Source organism: Hoplias malabaricus, chromosome 11, assembly GCF_029633855.1.
Source record: "Hoplias malabaricus isolate fHopMal1 chromosome 11, fHopMal1.hap1, whole genome shotgun sequence".
NCBI classification, from domain to species: Eukaryota; Metazoa; Chordata; class Actinopteri; order Characiformes; family Erythrinidae; genus Hoplias; species Hoplias malabaricus.
Genome location: NC_089810.1, coordinates 35093920 through 35115372, shown reverse-complemented (window position 1 = coordinate 35115372; position 21453 = coordinate 35093920). Strand labels below are relative to the sequence as shown.

Below are 21453 nucleotides of genomic sequence, written 5' to 3'. Positions count from 1 at the left end.
AGCTGTTCTGTAGATTTCTGATTTAAAAAAATATCCCAGTGTTCGGAAGATCTTAAAATTCTGTTCATTTTGTAAATAAAGCCCTGATATATAAGAGTAGATGCAGGTCATCTGAAAATAATAACATATCAGAATCAGTTTATCCTACTAGCTAGTTGTCTAACACACACAATAAACTTGTTTTGGTGGTCAGGCCTTCGAGCTGTGCTGCCCTAACTGTAACTACAATTGACCAAAGTTTCTCTAAAAAAGTACAGTTGAAAAAATTACAATTTAAATCAGCCCAGTCTGCTTTGGGTTCACAGTATCTTTTTTATTATACACTGTTTCTGTTCTGACAGAGACCTAAAGGAGGAAAAGTATTGACCCAGAGAGTTTTAAGTGAATTTAAGTAATCCACAAATTCACAAATGCCATTAACCGGCATCCTAGTTGATGACATTATGATATGACATTAAGGATATTTTTAGTAAATAAATTAACTGCTTTTATTATTAGTAGTATGTATTATATACTAAGTGGCAGGAAGACGAATGAATGAAGTACCTACGTTTTGAAAGAACAAACAAACTTCTTTTAGCTCTTACTTGTATAGTTATATTTTTAGCTTTAACTCAATACTAAATAATAAAGACAGTAAAGCGGAAATATAACAATTAGCCTACTTGTGTTATTTTGTGCGCACGCGCACACAGCGCGCAGACTCCGTCTCCATGGTAACGGTGTGTTGATAAAAGTGTGTAACTGAAAAAATGAGACTGAAGCGGCTTCACATTCGCTATTATCCTCCAGGTAACGTTTATATAGGTCTTTTAGGGCTCGCTAGTAGTAGGTCTTTTAGTAACGCGCTACTTAAAATTACTTAAAGTGTCGTGCTGCTTTTATTCGTGTACTTTTTATGATTTTTTTATCTTCTTAAACTACGCGAGTTGCTTGTTTGTCTAATGATAGAGACATTACAGCAACTAACACTAAAACCTGCAATGAAAAAGAGCGTATTTGGTCCGTGAATCGCAAATATAAAAGAATGTACGATACCACATTTTCTTCAGAACAATTTAAGACTGTGTGACACTGGTTTTGTCCTTTTCAGTTTAAGACAACATTTAAAACCTGTTTCTGTCCTCAGGAATAATTCTTGACTATGAGAAAGGAGGACAGCAGAGAACAAAATCCATTGACCTTTTGGACTTAACTCCAGAGTAAGTTTCATTTTCTTGATTAAACACATTCAAATCTCTATTTAATCAGCAATATTCAACAATAACAGTTTTACATTTACTCAAAAAACGTATGCTATATTTCTATGTGGTGGTTTCCCAGACAGGAATTAAGCCTAGTCCTGGAATATATCCCCCTTTCACTTGAAAAATCACAATTCAAAATGTTGCGCTGTCTAGAAATAGGCTTAAACCCTGTCTGGGAAACCACACCTAAATGTTTCTGGTTCCCTGTTCCTCCAGAGTATCTTATAAATGGAAGGATATTAATCAATAATTTGTACACTCTTCACTGTTCTGGGAAGATTTACACTAGATATTGGAACACTGCTGTGAGGATTTAATGGCATTCAGTCAAATAAACTTTAGTGGGATCGGGTTCTGTTTTTTGGTGATAATTATAAATCACAAATACAACTTCAACTCCCAAAGGTATTGGATAGAGCTCTGCTGCCTCATTCTTTATAGCCCTTTAGCCCACATTTGGCATCAAACCTCGTGACCCATAAAATAGTACATGGTGTCAGTTATTCAGCTTAAACAGGTGAATTCACTCATAAACGGTGTGGGGAATATAGGTGTGGTTTCACCAGACAAGATTTAAGCCTAGTCCTAGACTACATCCTACTTTCAATAGAAAATCACAATTCAAAATTCAAAATGCTTCCAGGACTAGGCTTAATCCCTGTTGAGGAAACCAGCCCATAGTGTACTTAAGTGAATTATTGATATTTTTGCACATGCCCTGAGTATTTTCAAGTGACTTTTACTTTAGTTTATTAGTGAGTAATATTTTATTAAATGCAAACAAATAAAAAATAAAACCTAACACCAGATTATTAGTTTAATAACTTTAATTTATCATTTTCATCCTTGATATAACCTGTGTTTTTACCAGATGTGATGTAAATGAGGTTGTGTCAGAGATCAGGAAAATGGAGCCATTAATCACTGCCTCCAGATCAGAGCAGGTGAAGGTTCTCATCAAAAAATTACAGGATAAACTCAGCCAGCCGGAACAGCGAAAGTTCTACCTGTTTAAGGTAAACACACCTGACCGTCACACCACACCTGACCATAAATGATGCCACATAAACTCATCTGACCCTACACTGTTTAACATATCTCTGAAAGTCACGTTCATCTCCCCGTCAACCAGCACATGGGCCTGCATGCTGATGTTGCAAATAATTTATTAAATGTTTTTTTTTCAATGCGCATTGGGTTGCAGTGTAGTTGCAGTATTGTGTTTGATTTGGGGAGGCATAGACAACACGGCACGGTGGTGCAGCAGGTAGTGTCACAGTCATACAGCTCCAGGGTTGTGGGTTCGATTCCCGCTCCGAGTGACTGTCTGTGAGGAATGTGGTGTGTTCTCCCTGTGTCTGCATGGGTTTCCTCCGGGTGACTGTCTGTGAGGAGTGTGGTGTGTTCTCCCTGTGTCTGCATGGGTTTCCTCCGCGTGACTGTCTGTGAGGAGATTGGTGTGTTCTCCGTGTCTGCGTGGGTTTCCTCCGGGTGAGTGTCTGTGAGGAGTGTGGTGTGTTCTCCCTGTGTCGGCATGGGTTTCCTCCGCGTGACTGTCTGTGAGGAGATTGGTGTGTTCTCCGTGTCTGCGTGGGTTTCCTCCGGGTGAGTGTCTGTGAGGAGTTTGGTGTGTTCTCCCTGTGTCTGCATGGGTTTCCTCCGGGCAAGTGTCTGTGAGGAGTTTGGTGTGTTCACCCTGTGTGGGTTTCCTCCCATGGTCCAAAAAACACGTTGGTAGGTGGATTGAACACTCAAAAGTGTTCGTAGGTGAGTATGTGTCACCATAGGCCTTGCGCCCAATGATTCCAGGTAGGCTCTGTACCCACCACGACCCTGAACTGGATAAGGGTTACAGATAATGAATGAATGATGAGTCATAGACAACAGGGAAAATTGGCACTGACTAAATTTAGGTTGAAATTTGACAAAGAAATCAATAAAACAAATCAGAAAACAATAGAGGAGTCATTCATAACATAAAATGATTAGTAGCAAGGTACAGACAACAAAGTAAGATTAGAGAGTGCCTGAATGTGGGTATGGATAAGTGAGTGAATGTGTTAGAGTACTTCACATTTAAAAACATTTCTAACTGTGTCCAGCAGGTGGTAGCATATCATACATATTTTTGTGTTTTTCTGGCACAACAAATGCTGCGTGATTCTATAAGGATTTTACAGGATAAAAGAAGGGAAAAGAATGAATGCACTTAGACATCTCTATCTCACATCCCCTCTCTCTCTCACAATATCTTGTTCATCTGTGTGATGATGAGCACTGCTTTGTGGCAGAATTCAGCTAACGCACACTGCTGAGCCAAAGGTTTTACTGCTTTTTTGTTTCATTTACACACACACTTTTTCTTGTACTTATTTATTTTTAAGATAATTTAAGATGACACTGTGTGAGAGGGGAGTGTTCCACAGAACATCAGTTGTCTCTCAATTTCTTCATTTTGTGGTCTCTAATTCTTGGTGTTTCTACCTCTCGCTCCCTCCATTCTGTTTCTCTCTGTATACCTCTCAATCCCTCCATTCCCTCTCTCTCGATCTCTCCATCCTCCCCCTCCTCTCTCACTGTGAAGGTGCTCCAGGCTCATATCCTGCCTCTGACAAATGTTGCCTTCAATAAATCAGGGTCGAGGTGAGTTTATCTCCAACACTCATGTTCTGCCGCTCGCTCTCTTTTCATCCCTCTTCTCTCCTCCACTCCACAGCAATCTCCAGGTCTTCCTCTCTCTCTTTCTGTTTTAATTAAATTGATTTGGATTAAACTCTCATCATCTAATCTTAATTCCTCTTCATTTACTCTCAAGTCTATACAATTCATTTCTTTATCCTCTGCCACCTCTCTATTTCTTTCTCTCAATCTCAAACCGTTTGCGCTCTCCCACACTCCATCCCTTACCCCATCTCCATGTTCCGTTTTCTCTGTCTGTATGTCTGTGTCTCATGCTGCTCCCCCTCACATCATTGCTAACCTAATCTCTTTCTCTGTTCCCTCTTGAGCTCTCTGTTGATTGCTCTCAAACTGATTCCCTCTTTCTCTGCCCCCTTCTCTCTCTAGTTTTATAACAGGTAGTTATGACCGGACTTGCAAGGTGTGGGACACAGTGTCTGGAGAGGAGCTGTGGACTCTGGAGGGTCACAAGAATGTCGTCTATGCCATCGCTTTTAATAATCCATACGGGTATAATACACACATACAAAGACACACACATTTTCAGTATTTGGCAGATGCTTTTATTGGTATAGTGTGGTTACCTGGGTCAGACCCTAATCTGCTAAATGCAAACCTTCACTTTGCATATAAACATATACATACACACACACGTTTGAGGTAGTAGAATGCATAAGTACATTGTGTTAGAATAAGACTGCATTTAAATAATTCAAATCCTAAAATACACACACAACACACACTCATGTCTGTGTGCAGGTTTTGACAGCTGCAGGCTGTCTATATGGAGAGAGCATTTGTCATTTTGAGTCATAACAGTAAACCTTTCAGTAACTCTTTATCTCTCCCCTCTCTTTCTGTCTCACACCATCTCACCCCTGTCACTCTCTCTCCCTCTCTGTATTCCTCCTCTCTCTCTGCCTCTTATTCTCTCTGTGTTCTCTCTCTCTCTCAGGGATAAAATAGCCACAGGTTCCTTTGATAAAACATGCAGGTTGTGGAGCGCTGAGACAGGGAAATGTTTCTACACCTTTAGAGGGCACACTGCAGAAATAGTACGTACTAATTTGGTATTTTCTAAAATAATGGAAACATATGCGATATGTACAAACACATACAGCCATCCCTTTTATTGAAGGAATTCAGCCACTTTACACTTCAATTATTGTTGACATCTATTGTATAATCACTACAGAAAAACATGAACCAGCAGTACATGAGTCTAAGTACACCATGCCCAGAAATCCAGCCGAGTGGTAAAAACATTGGCCTGTGGAGCAGTGAAAATGTGTTAGCCAGAGTGATGGTACTCCTTCCATTACCTTGGCGTTGTTTATGACATTGTTTCCTAACCTCATTTCTTGATGCAACCAGATACTCACAGCAATTTTTCAACATCTAGTGGAAAGCCATTCCAGGAGAGTTGAGACAGATAATCTAGTGAAGAGGAACAATATTTTAGAATAAAATGTTGTAGGAGGTGTCCACACACTTTTGGTCACTTTTGGTGTGTTTACTACAGACGACAGCAAATTCTAAGATTTAATGTTGGTACAGTGTAAACAAACCCTTGTAAATGTCTGGTAGTAACATCATGTAATTGTATGTGTTTCCTCCCATTCAGGTGTGTTTGGCCTTTAATCCTCAGAGTACGCTGGTCGCCACAGGCAGCATGGACACTACAGTGAAATTATGGGATGTGGAGAGCGGTGAGGAGGTGTCCTCTCTAACTGTGAGTATTTATTCTATTTTTATCATCTCTGTTATAGTCCCTAAGACAATATTATCCTCTTCCTCCATGTTTTAAAGGAGCTTTCAGTCATTTCTACTGCCCAAAAAAGTAGCAACAATATTTTTAAAGTGATTAAAAATTATATATATATATTTTTATATACTATTTTTACAAAAATTTACCAATCATACGCCCTGTGAAGGACTGGCGTCCAGTATTTCTAGGACCCACTGCAACAATGAACAGGATAAGTGGCTATAGACCATGAATGAATACATATGTGCAATATTTAGTATTTTTCTATTTTTATTTAAGTACAACACATGAGGTGAAGAATCTAATTGCTTTGTAGTCCCTGAATAAACTAGATTATGCTCAACAAAGCAGGTCCCAAACATGTTTAAAATAGGTTAGGTACTGAATCTAATATATCCATGCTACAAGGTATCAGCATAACAGCTGTTTCATAACATGAAGGAGAATCCCTTGAGACTTACTGCTGCACTCAAACGTCAAGCTTAAAATCTTGCCCTGATATGTGATTCACCTATATTTACATATATACAGGGTGGGTCATTTGTATGGATACACTTTAATAAAATGGGAATGGTTGGTGATAGTAACTTCCTGTTTGTGGCACATTAGTATATGGGAGGGGGGTGAAACTTTTCAAGATGGGTGGTGACCATGGCGGCCATTTTGGATCCAACTTTTTGAATGGGAAGAGGGTCATTTGACACATCAAACTTATTGGGAATTTCACAAAAAACCAATGGTGCTTAAACATTGGTTTTAACTTAACTTTATTCTTTCATGAGTTATTTACAAGTTACTGACCACTTATAAAATGTGTTCAAAGTGCTGCCCATTGTGTTGTATTGTCAATGCAACCCTCTTCTCCCACTGATAGCAACACCACAGGAGAAATGCTAGCACAGGCTTCCAGTATCCGTAGTTTCAGGTGTTGCACCAGAAACCAAGCACACCATTGTTTTTACTTGTGAAATTCTGAATAAGTTTGATGTGTCACATGACCCTCTTCCCATTGAAAAAAACAAAGTTGGATCCAAAATGGCCGCCATGGTCACCGCCCATCTTGAAAAGTTTCCCCCCTCCCATATACTAATGTGCCACCAACAAGAAGTTAATATCACCAACCATTCGGATTTTATTAAGGTGTATCCATATAAATGGCCCACCCTGTATATTTTAATAATGACATCAAAATGACAGGTACCTTGATCTGGAAATAAGAAAATGCCTAGAGCTAGTGATTAGGGAAATATTATATTTTTTAGTTTTACTTTTTACCATAGAAATGTGATTAAAATTCCAATACTAAAATATTCAAATTAAGTAATGAAAGCCCTGTAGGTTGAGCCCTGTTCACATCCGGTTAATTATGCTCAAGAAAGCAATCACATGCTTTTGTTAAACGGTGTAAATCAGTAATATCTAATACATGTAAGTGTTGTAGCAATGCTTTTATTTAACTGTTAAATATTGGTTAAATTCTTGAAACATAAATGACCGAATGAAGCAATCTGTCATTTTCTCTAATGATTCTTCTTCATGTTATAAAACAGCCACTATCCTGACACATAGAGGCCTGAATGTATCAGAGATTCTGTACTAAACCTGTTTTAAACATGGTGGTTCCCATACAGGGGCCCTGCTCTGTGCAGCTTCATTTTCGTGGTAAATATGACTGACTGCACCATTTCCCAACATCTCTGTTTTCCTCTGATTTGGTGCTTTAAATTCTTTAGTGATTTGTATCACTCCTGTGCTCAGTGAACATCCATCCAGCCATGAATTTATTAATGAATTCAGCTAATCACTCACTCTCTCCATTTAGAGAATAATTGAGCACCTCTTCCCTTGTGTATTGTGTCACTTTGTGCTTAGAAATTGTGGTGATGTGTTTTGTTGTTTTGTACTGAATGTTACACTGGTGCCATCATCTAATAAGTTGAAGAATCTCTGATACAGCCAGGCTACTAGATGGATTCATTCACTGTCTATCACCACTTATCCAGTTCAGGGGCATGGTGGGTCCGGAGCCTACCCGGAATCACTGGGCGCAAGGCACTCGATGGATTAGATTATGGTGTAAATACAGATTCGGTGTGTGAAGAAGATAGCGTCAGTGGTAAAGATTTTGTAGTCAGAGTATATGAAGTGATGGATTGGTGTTGGGACGTGGTTCATGTCCTCTTGATTGGAAAATTTAATTGATGGAAGTACCACATTCTATTATAAAGGGATATGATTGGCTGAGAGCCAGGGTGGAAGGAGCATGTTTATGTGTATTCATAAAGCCACAGTTGCATATTCCTTATGTTCTATCTTGGTATTTTGAATTTGATGAATTTAAATACATTGTTCACTGGTTCAGGAGTTCTCTCTGTGCCTCTGTCACTGAGCCATGGTCGAGAAGCTTAATCTGGAGGTGTTTGAACCGAAAGTAGAAAATAATTAAAAGACATGCTCCTTTGGTGGGTAATATTGACTTAGTTGTGCAGTTACAGATTATTTCAATTAGGTGGAACTGACTCCAAATTGAGAAATGGCTAACTGCATGAAAGTAAACACAGACCAAAAATGATAACAAATTAAACAACTCGAGTTACAAATGAGTTTCTGTGGTAATTCAAACAGCGAATTAAAACTTACAGACATGTTCAAATTTAACCACCCACAGGCTACGGTTGGTTTCTTACTCAAACATTCCGCTCGACCTTAAAAGATGCAGAGCTTCTGAATAAATACTAACAATGGGGAGAGTTGGTTTACTATGCGAACAGCAGTTCTCCAGAAACACAGACTGCCTTTAAGTGAAAATATCAAATGCTGAATGAAAATTTTTTCTTATGGTTATTAATGACATGTCTGTCATGATACATATCACTATTGTTTTATCACCCAAGCCTAGGAGCAGGGAGAGGGTTGGTGTGCAATGGTGTAGATGGTGTGGATAGAGGGATATTGTAGATGGGATGGCTGGCGCTGTAGGAGAGATGTTGTAGATGGGATAGATGAGTGAATGGATGTTGTTGATGGGATAGATAGAGGGATATTGCAGATAGGATAGATGGAGAGGACAAAGCAGTCGGAGGAATAAGGCAGATGTGACTGTGTAGAAGGAGATCTGTTGATGGAGTATATGTGTAAATGGATATGAATGTGTTAATATATAGCATGTGCGATGATGGAGGGAGGGTGTGTGTGTGTGTGGCGCTCCATTACTCAGCTTAAGTCTCCAGTTTATCCTTTGTGAATATAAATTATGAATTAGTCTCAGACTCAGATGAATCAGTGGAAATTAACATTTTCTCCATTTTCTCTTCTTTTTTTTTAGTAGATGAAAACTTAACACGTCCTTTATGTTAACACTTCATTTGAAGAATGATTACTTTAATTTTCTCCTTTCTCACCCCCCCCCCCCCCTCCATCTCCCTCTTCTCATTGCTCTTGCGCACTATCTCGCTTTTCTCCCTTTCTCCCCAACCCCCTTTTCTCTCCCTATCGTCCCCCTTTCCCTTCCCCTATCTCTGTCTCCTAGGGTCACAGCGCTGAGATAATTTCCCTAGCCTTTAACACAGTGGGGAGTTGTTTGGTCACTGGTTCTTTTGACCACACTGTGAGTGTGTGGGACATTCCTTCAGGAAAGTGAGTGATTCAGTATCACCTTTACATTTGTTTTTATTCTTCAGTGTGCCTGGGAATCCACATCTGAATCATACAAGACCGTGTTCCTCCAGGACCATATTGCAACATAAAGTAACAACATTGTAAAGTGTGAAAGTGCAAACACACTCAAACATACCTTGTACGTTAGGTTGCAGCAGGAAGCTTAGAACACAGGTGAATGCAGAAGGTACTGAGATAGAAGAAACAGTACAGTATTCCACATTTAAACCATTATGAACATAGTGTGGAATTCTTGTTGTCAATAAAATGGCCTACAGCTAACAGTTGCAAACTCCAACCTTACTGCATTTCTTTTGGTGTGAAACGAGACAAGACTGTCCAGCTGAATCATGGAGTCCAGTACACTGTCAATAGGCCAAGTTTAATTGAAAACACAAACGCAGCAGTTTCTAAACTGTTCTAAGCAGTTTCAAAGCTGGCTAGTTTGCTGGAATAGGAGGTAGTCCTATTGATTGTGCAGGAGAGCAGAATTTAGACAGCAAGATGGAGGGAAGGACCAGGCTAGTGTTTAGTTAAGCATGGACCCCTGCCTGTTTGCCACACTCCTTTTCCGTTTACGCCATTGCCTCCTTGGCCGTGGTCTGTAAACCTGCTGTCCCTAGCAAGACAAATGCAGATGACAGCCTACTAGCAGGCAGCATGTATGAAAAGGTTGTGTGATTTATCATAATAGCCTGACTTTACCTATATTTGCACACACGTCATAACATCTGGTATATCACTAATAGACACTGCCAAAGTTCCAAATTAGCCAATATCTCACTTATATTTTGTACCCACATTTTTGTGTACTATTTTGCTGATTGTAAAAGTGTTTGTGTGTGTGTGTAAAAAGGCGAATACACACACTGATAGGCCACAGAGGAGAGATTAGCTGTGTGAACTTCAACTGGGATTCATCTCTCATCGTCACAGCTTCAATGGACAAAACCTGCAAGGTGTGTTTTTCTCTCCGAGCCTGATAGTGGGCGCACGCACGCACACACCTCTGTTTTAATCTGTCTCAGCTTAATCTTAGAAATAGATTAAAAAGTTTAGCTGGAAATTAAAATCTTTGCCTCCCTCCCCGCTGTTTTTTTGTAATAGAAATAGAAAAGAAACTGAAATGGAAAACTTTCTCTGTCTCCCTTTGTTCTTTGTATTTTTCTCTCTGAGTCATGTTGTTAATTAATTATTCTACAGACAGCTATGTTCCTCGAAGGAGAACAAACTGAAGCAAAGCTATTTTCTTCTGACTTTAATACAAGATCATAAAAGATGATTTATGACTCTTCTGTGTGCTCGGGGTACTGTGTAACAGACTGATCAAAGTTATACAAGTCTCTGTGTGTGTTTATAGGTGTGGAACACTGGTAATGGGCAGTGTTTAGCGACTCTTTCTGGTCACGATGATGAAGTGCTGGATGTTTGTTTTAACTTCACTGGTCAACTCATTGCCACAGCTTCAGCAGATGGTGAGAAAAGCTTCCTCTTCATCATCATTAATATTCCCTTCATTATCACTGACAATATTCACATGCAGTTTAAAGTTCATCGATAGTGTACTAATAGTTCTGTTGGAATAGAAGCCTTACATGTTTACTATTCAGTCAAAATGGAGAAAACCCATTGACGTCTGAAAACAAATTTATATACAGAGGTGACAAATTCAGGTACAAATATTAAAAGTACTTCCCACAATTTTGTTTCAGCTGCTCTCTGATGCTGGCGTGTAGTGATTAGCAAGCAATTGTAGTGAAATCTTGGAAAGGATGTTTACTTTTACATTAGCGACTTAGATTTGCCACCTCTGTTTATATCTCATTGTATGAGGTGTCCATAAAGACACCTGCAGGGCATTTGTAGACTAGTTATTTTAACTGGGGCACGCACTACCCCACCAATCAGTCATAAGGGCATAAGTGCATCTCATAAAAAAGCCTGTGTACTACTTTGATTTAAAAATAAAGTGGGTGTTACTCTGCCATGGAGAAATGAAGAATTTTGTATTAATTGCATTCTGTTAAAATATGCATTTTCTTGTAGAAATAAAAATAAACATGATTAATATTCAGTTTTTTTTAATCAATGCTCGTTTTACAAGTAAATAATGTCTATATAATGTCTTTGTACAAATTTGATGAATGCCTTTGATTTACTGCTGTAATCTGGGGTCTAATGATGCCCCTGGACACCTGTAAATGATTAAATTCCCACTCATAATATATGTGAAATCATTTAATAAATTATTGAATCATAGAGTAATAGTCAGATAAAATCTTGCATTCACGTATTTTTCCAACGGGAACTGGGAGCTTTTTTTTTAACGAGGAATAATAGTTCATGTTTCAAATTTGATGTTTTTATAAGTAATAAAATCATCTGAAGTAAATTTTAATGAATCTGACCATTTAGAGAATTTAGTCACCAAGTTAAATTTGGCTCATGAAAATGATCAGTTATTATCAGAGTTATCACCACTGTGATCAAAATTAATATTATAATCACCACAGCTTTTATCAGTCATCCTCATGATAATCCCTATTTTCACTGTCATTACAGGTGTCATTACCACGGTCATTTTTACAGTTATCACTATAATCACAGTTATTATCATATCAGTCTTTACTGCTATCACTGCCTTAATCACATTCGTTGCTATTATCATCATCATCAGTCATCACTGGTATTATCATTGTTGTTGTCATCTGTATTATTATCAGTTATTGTTTCAGGTCTTATTAATATAATATTATTACAGTCATCACTATTATCAGTCATTACAGTTTTCATTACCATTATAATCTCTTTAATCACTATTATTATCTGTCATATTAACCACGATCAGCACGAATAACTAATAATCATTAGTCATCATAATCATTATTATTACAGTGTGTTTACTATGATTGCCTCTGTCATCATTTCAGATGTTATTAGACTTTTATTATATTAACCTCAGTCATTTTATAGTCATCAGTACTATCAACACTATTAATGTCAATATCATTAATACCAACATCAATATTATTAACTGAAATCACTGTCACTGTTATTATCACAGTCATTAATTACAATCCTTTACTGTCATCACTATTATAACAATAACTATCACAGTCGTCATTATTTCATTGTGATAATTACTGTCACCATTATCACGAATTGTATCAGTTATCACTGCTGTCATCACCTACATCATCCTCAAAGTCCACATTAAATAAACTCTTCCTGTCCTTTTTTGACCGTTGCCCTAAAAAAGGCACCTCATTCTTCATTCCCTCTCTCTTTTATCAGTCACTCATCTCCTTTCCTTTTTCTTTTCCCCATAGCTCTGTCCTCTCTCCATCACTTCACTCCACTCTGTCATCTGCCTTCTCCATTAAGATGCTCTCATCGCACCACTCTTCCCTCTGGGTCTGTTTTTTTTCTCCCTCTCTCTACTTCTTACTCATATATGCTTTATTTGCATAACAGATTCAAAGACCTATGTTGCCAAAGCAGTACAGTACATGGTAATATGAGTTATTGTTAATATTTTATATTCAATTCATCATCATCTTTTTTTTCCTGCTTAATCCATTTCAATGTTAAATATAACAGTGTCTTTAAAAGCAACATAACTTCATGTATCATTAGATCCCAAGGCCGTGACCTAAATGTGTCCTACTCACATTTTAAGGCACTGTTGAGGATGTAGGCTATTTTTCTATTAGTGTCCAAATCATAAAGTTGAATTCGAGCATGATATGAGGGGTCTACACTCTTCCACAGCACACTCTAAGCATTGGACAGCATTTGAATTTACATGGGTTTATAGCACTTTATAGTGAACCAAATGGTGCCTTGGTATATCATCGCTGTCCAAAAATAGTAACTTTACAGGAGAAGGAAAAAACGTTCATAAATTTGAGAGGAAGTAAATATAAAAAGATTTGATTTAATCTAATTTTGGAGCATTTCTATTGGTCCATTCATGAGTAAATTTTCATATGATATGAAGGACAGCTGCTGGGTTCAAATGATGTAAACTAAAAATCAACAAAATTGTAGATACATGTTTTGGACAGCGATTATATTGCACAATATTAATGAGGGATAAGGGTGCAATTACAGTCACTGCCTAAATGTAGATATTGGATATAATTACTATATATTAGTGATTGGAATTTTACGATTTTTTAGCCAGATGTTTACATTAAATTAAATTAAATCAAATGAGCAGAGTGGGCCTCTAGAAGCTGTGCCGCATTCAGTGCTTTATACAACATTTGTTAACCACACTTTGGGAAAAAAAACAGAAAGAAATCAAAGCAGTTTTGTATGTGGGTAAGTTTTTAAAAAAATTCTGTTGTCTACAAAACAGTGGGCTTAGTGGGACATGATGATTGGTTGGTGAGTCTGAATAGATGCATATCATGTTGTGGCATGATACTCCACTCACCACACACTTGCTTCTGTCGCTCTGCTCAGCTCCTGTTAAGTCTTTCTGGAAAGAAGTGAGGTGTGTAGTCAAATTATTCCTGAGGCTCTTCATTTCCTTCAGTGTTGCTTTTCTTGAGAACAGTGAGGACTCCTCCACACACAAAGCCCAATTCCTTGCCTTTCACTTCGGCCAAAATGTGTCCATTTGTCTTGAAAAGAAGTGCTGACAATCAGCTTAAAAAAGAACTCATCAAATGCACAATTTGCTGAAGTTAATCATGATTAATCAGATTGTCCCTTCGTAGGACTGAAGCTTTTAATAGTGTATATTTAATCAATGTAAGATTAACACAATGGAATTATATTTATATGACAAGTGTCTAGGGATTAAAAAATGTAATCACAACAATATATTTTGGAGTAATTGTTGGAAGGGAGGTATATGTGTAGTGTGATCTGCATGAAAAATCGGCTAGAGGAAACTTCGTTTTACTTTATTATAATATCCCAGCGCTGTTTGATTATTAATTAATCAATTAATTACATAAGAATCTCTTACTTTGCTTTAACAGCTTTAAAGCTAACACTACAGTGCAGCTTGTGGCACATACAAGGAGAGGTTAGGCAAGGTAGAAAATGAAACAGAAGCTCTGCGTGTGTGTGGGAGTGTGTGGTTGTTAGAGAGTGTGTGTTTGGGGGGCTGGGGGGTGGGTGTAGGAAGTTATTTTTTATGAACATAGCCAATAAAAATGTAGGATATACCTGTCAGGCCATATACAGTTGAACGTAGGGGAGGTACCCCACCCAATTAAAATTATCTCTGTGGTAGTAAATTCTCCGGGGTCCTGACCATTGAAGAACATGTTGAAAGGGGAATAACGATAACAATTATATGATAATAACAGAGCAACAGTTGGTCTACGGTAACTATAGCACTACAAAGTGCATCTATATGTGGTTGCTGATACAATGGAGAATGCAGAAAAAAAACTACGACTAATTGATGTGTGTGTGTGTTCTTAGGAACGTCGAGGGTGTATAATGCACAGACATTTGAGTGTGTGTGTAAACTAGAGGGTCATGAAGGAGAGATCTCAAAGGTGAACATCACACAAAGTCTGTCACTCACCCTCTCTTCCTCTCACACTCTCTCTCTACCTGTCTCTTCCTTTCTCCCCCCCATTTATCTGCAGGTACTCATTTCCTGTCACTCCTGTCTGTCCATCACTTACTTCCTGTTTATCTCTACCTGTCTTCTTTCCTCCTTTCACACTCTCTCACTCTGTCTCTTTAAATCCCTCGCTCCTCTCCTAAATGACACCTCCAAATCCTTCGCACGCCTGTCGTCATGACAACGTCATCACACTTTTTTTCCCCGTTTTATTTTTACACTTCAAATGTCATCTTTTTTATTTTCATCTCTACCCCTCTTCCTCTCTCATCTTTCTTTATCTTTCCTTCTGTGTCCCACTTTCTCTTTTTCTCTGCATTTTATTATTTGTTGCTTTGTTAATTCCAGTTTAACAATCCGCTATTTTTTCTTTAAACCTTTGCCTCTTCTACCTCTTTCCACTCTCTTTAAATCTGCAGAATATTTCTATTTCCTTTGTAATGGTTTTAATTCAAACACACACTTCAGCTACATAGGTCACACGGGTATACACACACATACACACATCTCAGTCTCTCTCTTTCTCAGTCGAACTAATATAAAGCTGTACATTTTTGACACCTATCATTTTGATTGATTAACTCCAGTAGCTCTATAATGTTTCTCCTGTACTTCACTTTCTGTAACATTCTCCTGTACTCCAAACTGTCATACCAAGCTTTTGTGTAACAAGTAATTCTATATTTGTTGTTAATTAATGCTTCCCCATGTTGGGCTTGGCATTTTAAATGGGAGTGTACATTGCTGTATAAGGGAAAACAGGTTAAATTGAAATAAATGGGTTTTATCCTTCCTCCCTCTCTCTCTCTCTCTCTCCATGTGTGTGTATAGGTGTGTTTTAACCCTCAGGGGACGTGTGTATTGACGGCGAGTGCTGATAAAACAGCACGAGTTTGGAGTGTGAGCTCTGGCTCCTGTCTGCAGCGTCTGGATGGACACACAGACGAAATCTTCTCCTGTTCATTCAACTACACAGGAGATACCATCATTACAGGCAAACACACACACACACAGCTGGAATTCACATAATGGCACAGAACTGCATTTGCATATTTTCGTTATTTGTCAGTAGCTCATACATATTTTCAGATTTTCTATTACTCACATGCTCTTCTCTCTCTTTCTGTTTCTCATTCTCTCTCTGTCTCTCTCCAGGCAGTAAAGATAATACCTGTCGGATCTGGCGCTGAGCAGAGTTTTAATTTCTGCTGGAAACTACAATTAGAGGAAAATCACAGTGTTAAACAGACACACACCCACACACGATGGTGAAGAGGTTGTACAGAAGTTTGATGGTTAGGTATTTTTCTAAGTGATAACCCAATCACGAATCAGCTTCTCCCTATGGGCCGTCTCTGTGAATTTTGTAAAGTATTTACTGTGATACAAACTGAGCTGGTGTTCAACAGTTTTTTTTATTTGGTTAAATGGCCTTTGTTCTTTAAATCTTATCCAAACTAGCAACAGTAACCGTGGAACAGCAAACCTGTGGGTGGAGCTAAGCTTCTGTTCAATTCTGTTGGGACAGACTCGAGATGTATCCATATTCTTTAGCATAAATAAAGAATTCACAACAAAATCACGTTTTGTAATTTTTATTGATTTCATTGACTTTTGAAAATACATTCAGTTTTACAGTCACAGATTTGATGGTTTGTGTGCTTTCGATGCTGAGATTAAAACACTTAACTACCATTATTTCTGTTATTATTTTTATTACATGACTATGCAGAGAAAAATATACACACCAGATTTTCACGTTGACAAATTTACAAGACGAAAAAAGAACTGTACTTTTTACCATACTATTTGATACACGCTAATCTGGACGCTTGTGTGGAGGGCTCTCTGCTAAAAAGAAATAAATGAGGGCTTTTAATTTGTAACCCACAAAAGGTGCCTTGAAGTCTAGACTATTTACATCTAGCGAAAATAAAAACCTTTTTAAATTTGTGTTCGTATTCACACAGGAAACTTTTTAACACACAATTCAGATCCAAAGGTATGATAGAAACAGGTGGTATTTGTTTGTAAAAGTAAACGTTAGATAAATACTTCTCTCTGTGCTCTGTATGTGGATCGGAGTTTTGTTTTTACTCATAAACATTATAAACACGTATTAATAATGAGCCATCTTATCCGATGACCTCATATGCACGTACAATGGCTTTCAACTCTCTGGTGATAAAAACTCGCCTGATGCGTCTGAAATATGTTTTTCTTGTGAAATAGAAATCCTCGGTCTACAAAATGTCAAGGCTAAATGGTTGTTAAATGTCCAGCTGATTGTTTGTCTGTTTTCTGTATGCAGGTTTTGATTGGCCATGCGTACAAAACGGTGGGGCATGCAGTTTATTAAAGGGACAAAATATCTCCTGTCACACTTGTGTGATGAGCTTGAGAAAGATGTTGTTCCTATATCCTTTACAGGTGTAAATAAATGTGTTGTAGACTTGTACAGGTGTGCAGAGGTATGGACAGGTGTATACAGCCATAGGATACAGGTGTGTATAGAATGAATGTGTTTAAAGATGTATACGGGCAAGTACTAATGCATACCTGTACAAGTGTGTGTGTGTGTCATTGTATTCAAGTACACAGGCATGTTATTGGTCCTATATAGACTTTATACCAGTGTGGAAAGGCAAGTCCAGAGTATGGGTGTAAGGTGTGAACATGTATGTAAGGAATTAATGCATTTACAGGTGAACAGAGCCATGCCCCGGTGTATACAGGTGTATATGGACGTGTGCAGAGGCATGGCGACAGGTAAGTGTCTTTACAGATGTATAGACTTGTACAGGTGTATACAGATGAGAATGTTTGGATATAGACATGGAACACAGACATGTACAAGTGTATACAGGTGTGAAGAAGGATATACAGAGTGCTTAGAAGTGGACAAGTGTACAGGAGTTTACATGCATGTACCAGTGTATAGACAGATGAATACATTTAAATAGGGTTAAAGGAGTGCTGAGGGAGAGAGTAAAACAGATTGAAGATCAAATGTCGTTAAGAAGTTAAAAACGATAAACCTGTTCAGGTGAGGAGGGTTAACGCTACAGTGATCAGTAAATAAGGGTTTGTGATGCGTGTGAAGGATATGGAGCCTTAGTGATGCTCTACAGAAGGAAGAGGGGTTTAGTTCAGTTTACATCACGGTTGAGAGATTTTCCTGCTGTTTATGTTGTGTTCAGACAATCCTCAAACTTAGAAACATAAAATACAAGTTCAAAAGGCTTACAATTGTAATAAAATTGGGCAGTTTTAGTTTTACTTTCGTCTTACAATAAAAAAGAGATCAAGATTTAGAGTTGAGAATAATACATTTGAAAAATCAATATTTTGGAGTCAGACTAAAGTCAAAATGATTACGATTATGATTTGGGGTCTGAGTTGAGTGGCGTGTCATATGATACATGGTCTGAGACGAGATGCCAAGCTGAAGCTGCAACGCTGACTTCTATAGGAGCTGTCCTCCAATTTTTTCCCAACAGCTGAACGTCAAATACCTCACTCCACACTGTGTAGTGCACAGTGTAGGTTACTGTGGTTCCTACACTAAAATAGTACATTGTATATTAAAAAATTTGTCCTACTGTCTTATATTTAGTGGACAGTCTGGGTGTAGAAGCGTTAGTTCTATAATCCGTGAAGTGTCATTTATAAGAATTAGACTGGGACGCAGCTTTGGTGTCTGTGTCATCTCTAAAACATTGTGAGTTGTAGGTCTTTTGATCTGAAGTCTGAGTCGTAGAGTCTCGAATCACGCAATCTAAAGTGAGAGTCGAGTCATGAGTCATCCGGAATATTACTGTTGACTATCACCAAAAGGTAGCAGGATCAAATCCTGGTGCTGTCTCAGCCACCTGAGCCCAGTACCAAAACTGGCCTTGCTCTAAGAGTGGGTAGGCCAGCCCCCTCTCCCCATCACTGCCCAGGGTGCTGGCCAGCACAGGCATTTGCCTGCTGATGTGATGGGTCAGGGGACTGTGCGTTCTCCTCCAAGCTCTAAGCTGTTCAGTGGCATTGTGTCAGTGGTATCTCGAAAAAGAAATGTTGGGTTGCCTCACGTGTCTCAGAGTAAGCACGTGTTCTCGTCCACACTCCCAAAGCTGGGGGCATGTGCGCGATTGGAGAGATTCAGTGAAAAGGTGGAACTGGACGCTATAATTACGATTAATAATTGAGGAAAATTAATGAATTTCAAACAAAGAAAACAAAAAAAAAAAAAAGAGGGATTAAGGCCATGATGTGAGTCATAAGATGTGGAGTCCATTACTGAGTATCATAAGCTTTGAGAGTTGAGAGTCCAAATCTAATTTACTGACTCACGTCTCAGACTTCAGATCTTAACACTCACAACTAATCTGTATCTAAACCTGGTAAATAAATGATGAGCTGAAGCAGGTGTGTTTCAGCAGGAAAATCACCAAAACTAAACAGAAACCAACCTTTTCTTTTCAGGGGTGTGAGGCCAGAATAACAGACCCAGTGCTGGTTCTTATTTGTGTGTGTGTGTGTGTTAGCGATGTGTTTTCAGGAGCCAGTCGAAGAGACCTAGAGCCGGTTCTTGTTGGTCGTGCTGAAGCTGACAGAACTGAACCACTAAACCGAAAAGATCTCCAACTTTCCAGCACTTCTGACCAGCCAGGTGCACAACCCTCTGGAACTGAACAAACACACAGTGTAAAGGACAAAATCAACACTTCCTGTATTACAGACATCTCACCCAAAACTACTTTGCAGGTGACAGGGAGCCTCTGTTAAAATGTGGGGGACTCCTGGAACCTCTGGGATAAGTGGGATGCCAGGTATTATATTGATGCCAGAAATATTTAGCCATTTCTGAAATGAACGGTATTTAACCAAATTTTGCTTTCAAACTACATAAGCTGTGTGTAAACAATTAAACGTCTAACGTTCACGTTTGTTGCAGCTTAGAGTAGTGTTCACTCTAGGGGCTGTGTACAAACTTGAGTTGTGAAAGTGCAGAGGACTCACCTTGGCAAGACTATGTTCATACGTTTTACGGAAGTAAAGAGCTGGAATGCCAAGCTCGGAAGCTGCGATCCACTGCAGAGCCGCTCTTAACTCCATGTCCACACTGTCTGCACTGCCCACTCTGTCCACACCCAGATCAAAATTCACCAACAGTATCTCCCTCTGACAACTACTGCCCGCTGTGGACAAACCTGAGGTCACCTCTTGGTGTGGATAGAGGGGAAGAGAGAAAGAGAAACAATTTTTCAGTCTCTGTAGCTGTATTTAGCCTTTTTCACATATGCACCGTAACCCAGAATCTATAACTTTATTTTGCTAGCCCTCTAAGACAACGTCCAGATAATATTCAAGTAAGCCCCTGTGTGAATAGAGCCTATAATGTTCCAGAGTATTATGATGTTTCTCATAGAAGCTGCCCTATTCCAGAGTAAAAGTCACAAAAGAACATTTCAGCATCTGGAAATCTCCATCTGTGTGCTACATATGTGAAAAGGCAACTCTGGAATATGTTCGGACCTGATTCTGCCAATTTTTCCCCAGAGTTCAAATGTAAAAATGGCTTTTGTGATTAAAGTAAAACACCTTTCACGTTCCCTTTCACTCTGTTCTATAAATGATCATTCCCCTCAGGATCACCACAGAGCAGGTGTGATTTGGTTGGTGGATCATTCTCAGCGCTGCAGCACCACGTCAATATCACTGTAGCGCTGTGGAGGTACTGACCACTAAAGAACAGAGTGAAAGGGGCTATCAAAATATGCACAGCAACAGGACTACGGTCTGTGTGGCTTCCCTTTTTGTGCATTTTATTTGTGGGGACAATAAAATGTATATAAAAATCATGCAAGATGAAAGCAATGAAAGCAAAATGGTCAAATAAAATTATAATTATAAACAAAATGAAAAGATATTGCTATTACAGAAATAATAAAGGAAGAGAAGTAATAATAAAAGTATAAATTAAAAAATTCATAATATAAATAAAACATAATAAAGAAAAAAAAAAACCTTTGTTCTAGAGATGAGCTCACATTGTTATGAATGATTAAACACGTTTCCGAAGACTGAATGTATGAAATCACTAAAAATCTAGTTTGATTTTTAAGGTTATATTAGGTGATACGTTCTCAAACAATCACTCTTTCCACTCATATTTCTGTCCAAATATTTCTGAATCCTCCCAGACTCAGCGTGTGTTTATGCTTCACAGCAGGGGGTAATTGTGTGCATCAGAGAGAGAGAGAGAGAGAGAGAGAGAGAGAGAGAGAAACCTCTTTTGTTCTACTCTGAGTCATTTCTGATGTGCAAGTTTGTGTGGGCAAATTCAAAAAGCGCTTTCTTTCTCTGGTTTTCTCCCTCTCTCTGTCTCCTGTTTATAAACGCATTTTCTGTCTTCCCGTTTCTCTCTTTTCTTTGTCTCTCTCTCTCTCTCTCCTTTCCCTGTTGTTACGTTAAAGGCTGAATGCTTGGAGGGCTCTAAGAGTATGCTCTGTACCTTCAGT

The 21453-nt window shown here is 38.5% G+C and overlaps 2 protein-coding genes across 8 annotated transcripts in view; one reads left to right on the top strand and one right to left on the bottom strand.

Annotated features, from left to right (window-relative positions):
• Window positions 1–720: 720 nt before the first annotated feature.
• Window positions 721–16235, top strand: daw1 (dynein assembly factor with WDR repeat domains 1). 2 transcript variants are annotated; one of them, XR_010804480.1, is made up of 13 exons: window positions 721–792; window positions 1130–1202; window positions 2119–2263; window positions 3832–3890; window positions 4314–4436; window positions 4882–4981; window positions 5551–5658; window positions 9224–9330; window positions 10208–10310; window positions 10712–10826; window positions 12681–12765; window positions 14797–14873; window positions 15776–15913. XR_010804480.1 is itself a non-coding variant. In XM_066684441.1 (13 exons), the coding sequence occupies exons 1-13, from the start codon at window positions 753–755 to the stop codon at window positions 16132–16134; spliced, it is 1248 nt and encodes a 415-aa protein (XP_066540538.1). In that variant the 5' UTR covers window positions 721–752; the 3' UTR covers window positions 16135–16235. The 2 variants fall into 2 exon arrangements, 1 of the variants encoding a protein (XP_066540538.1); XM_066684441.1 differs by lacking the exon at window positions 12681–12765 and adding an exon at window positions 16100–16235 and having other exon boundaries at window positions 15776–15938.
• A 395-nt stretch (window positions 16236–16630) lies between these two features.
• Window positions 16631–21453, bottom strand: part of sphkap (SPHK1 interactor, AKAP domain containing) — an 82569-nt gene continuing 77746 nt past the window's right edge. For all 6 annotated transcript variants that reach the window (XM_066684421.1, XM_066684427.1, XM_066684423.1 and 3 more), the window contains 2 exons: window positions 19952–20154; window positions 16631–19619 (listed from right to left, as the gene is read on the bottom strand). In XM_066684421.1, the coding sequence (XP_066540518.1) occupies window positions 19473–19619; window positions 19952–20154 (350 nt within the window). In that variant the 3' untranslated portion in view covers window positions 16631–19472. The remainder of the gene's footprint in view (window positions 19620–19951; window positions 20155–21453) is intronic.

Coding starts and splice junctions, on each gene's coding strand:
- daw1 (XM_066684441.1), top strand. CDS start 753: ATGAGACTGAAGCGGCTTCACATTCGCTATTATCCTCCAG. Junction 2,264..3,831: donor GAAAGTTCTACCTGTTTAAG/GTAAACACACCT, acceptor CTCACTGTGAAG/GTGCTCCAGGCTCATATCCT. Junction 10,827..14,796: donor TGCCACAGCTTCAGCAGATG/GTGAGAAAAGCT, acceptor GTGTGTTCTTAG/GAACGTCGAGGGTGTATAAT.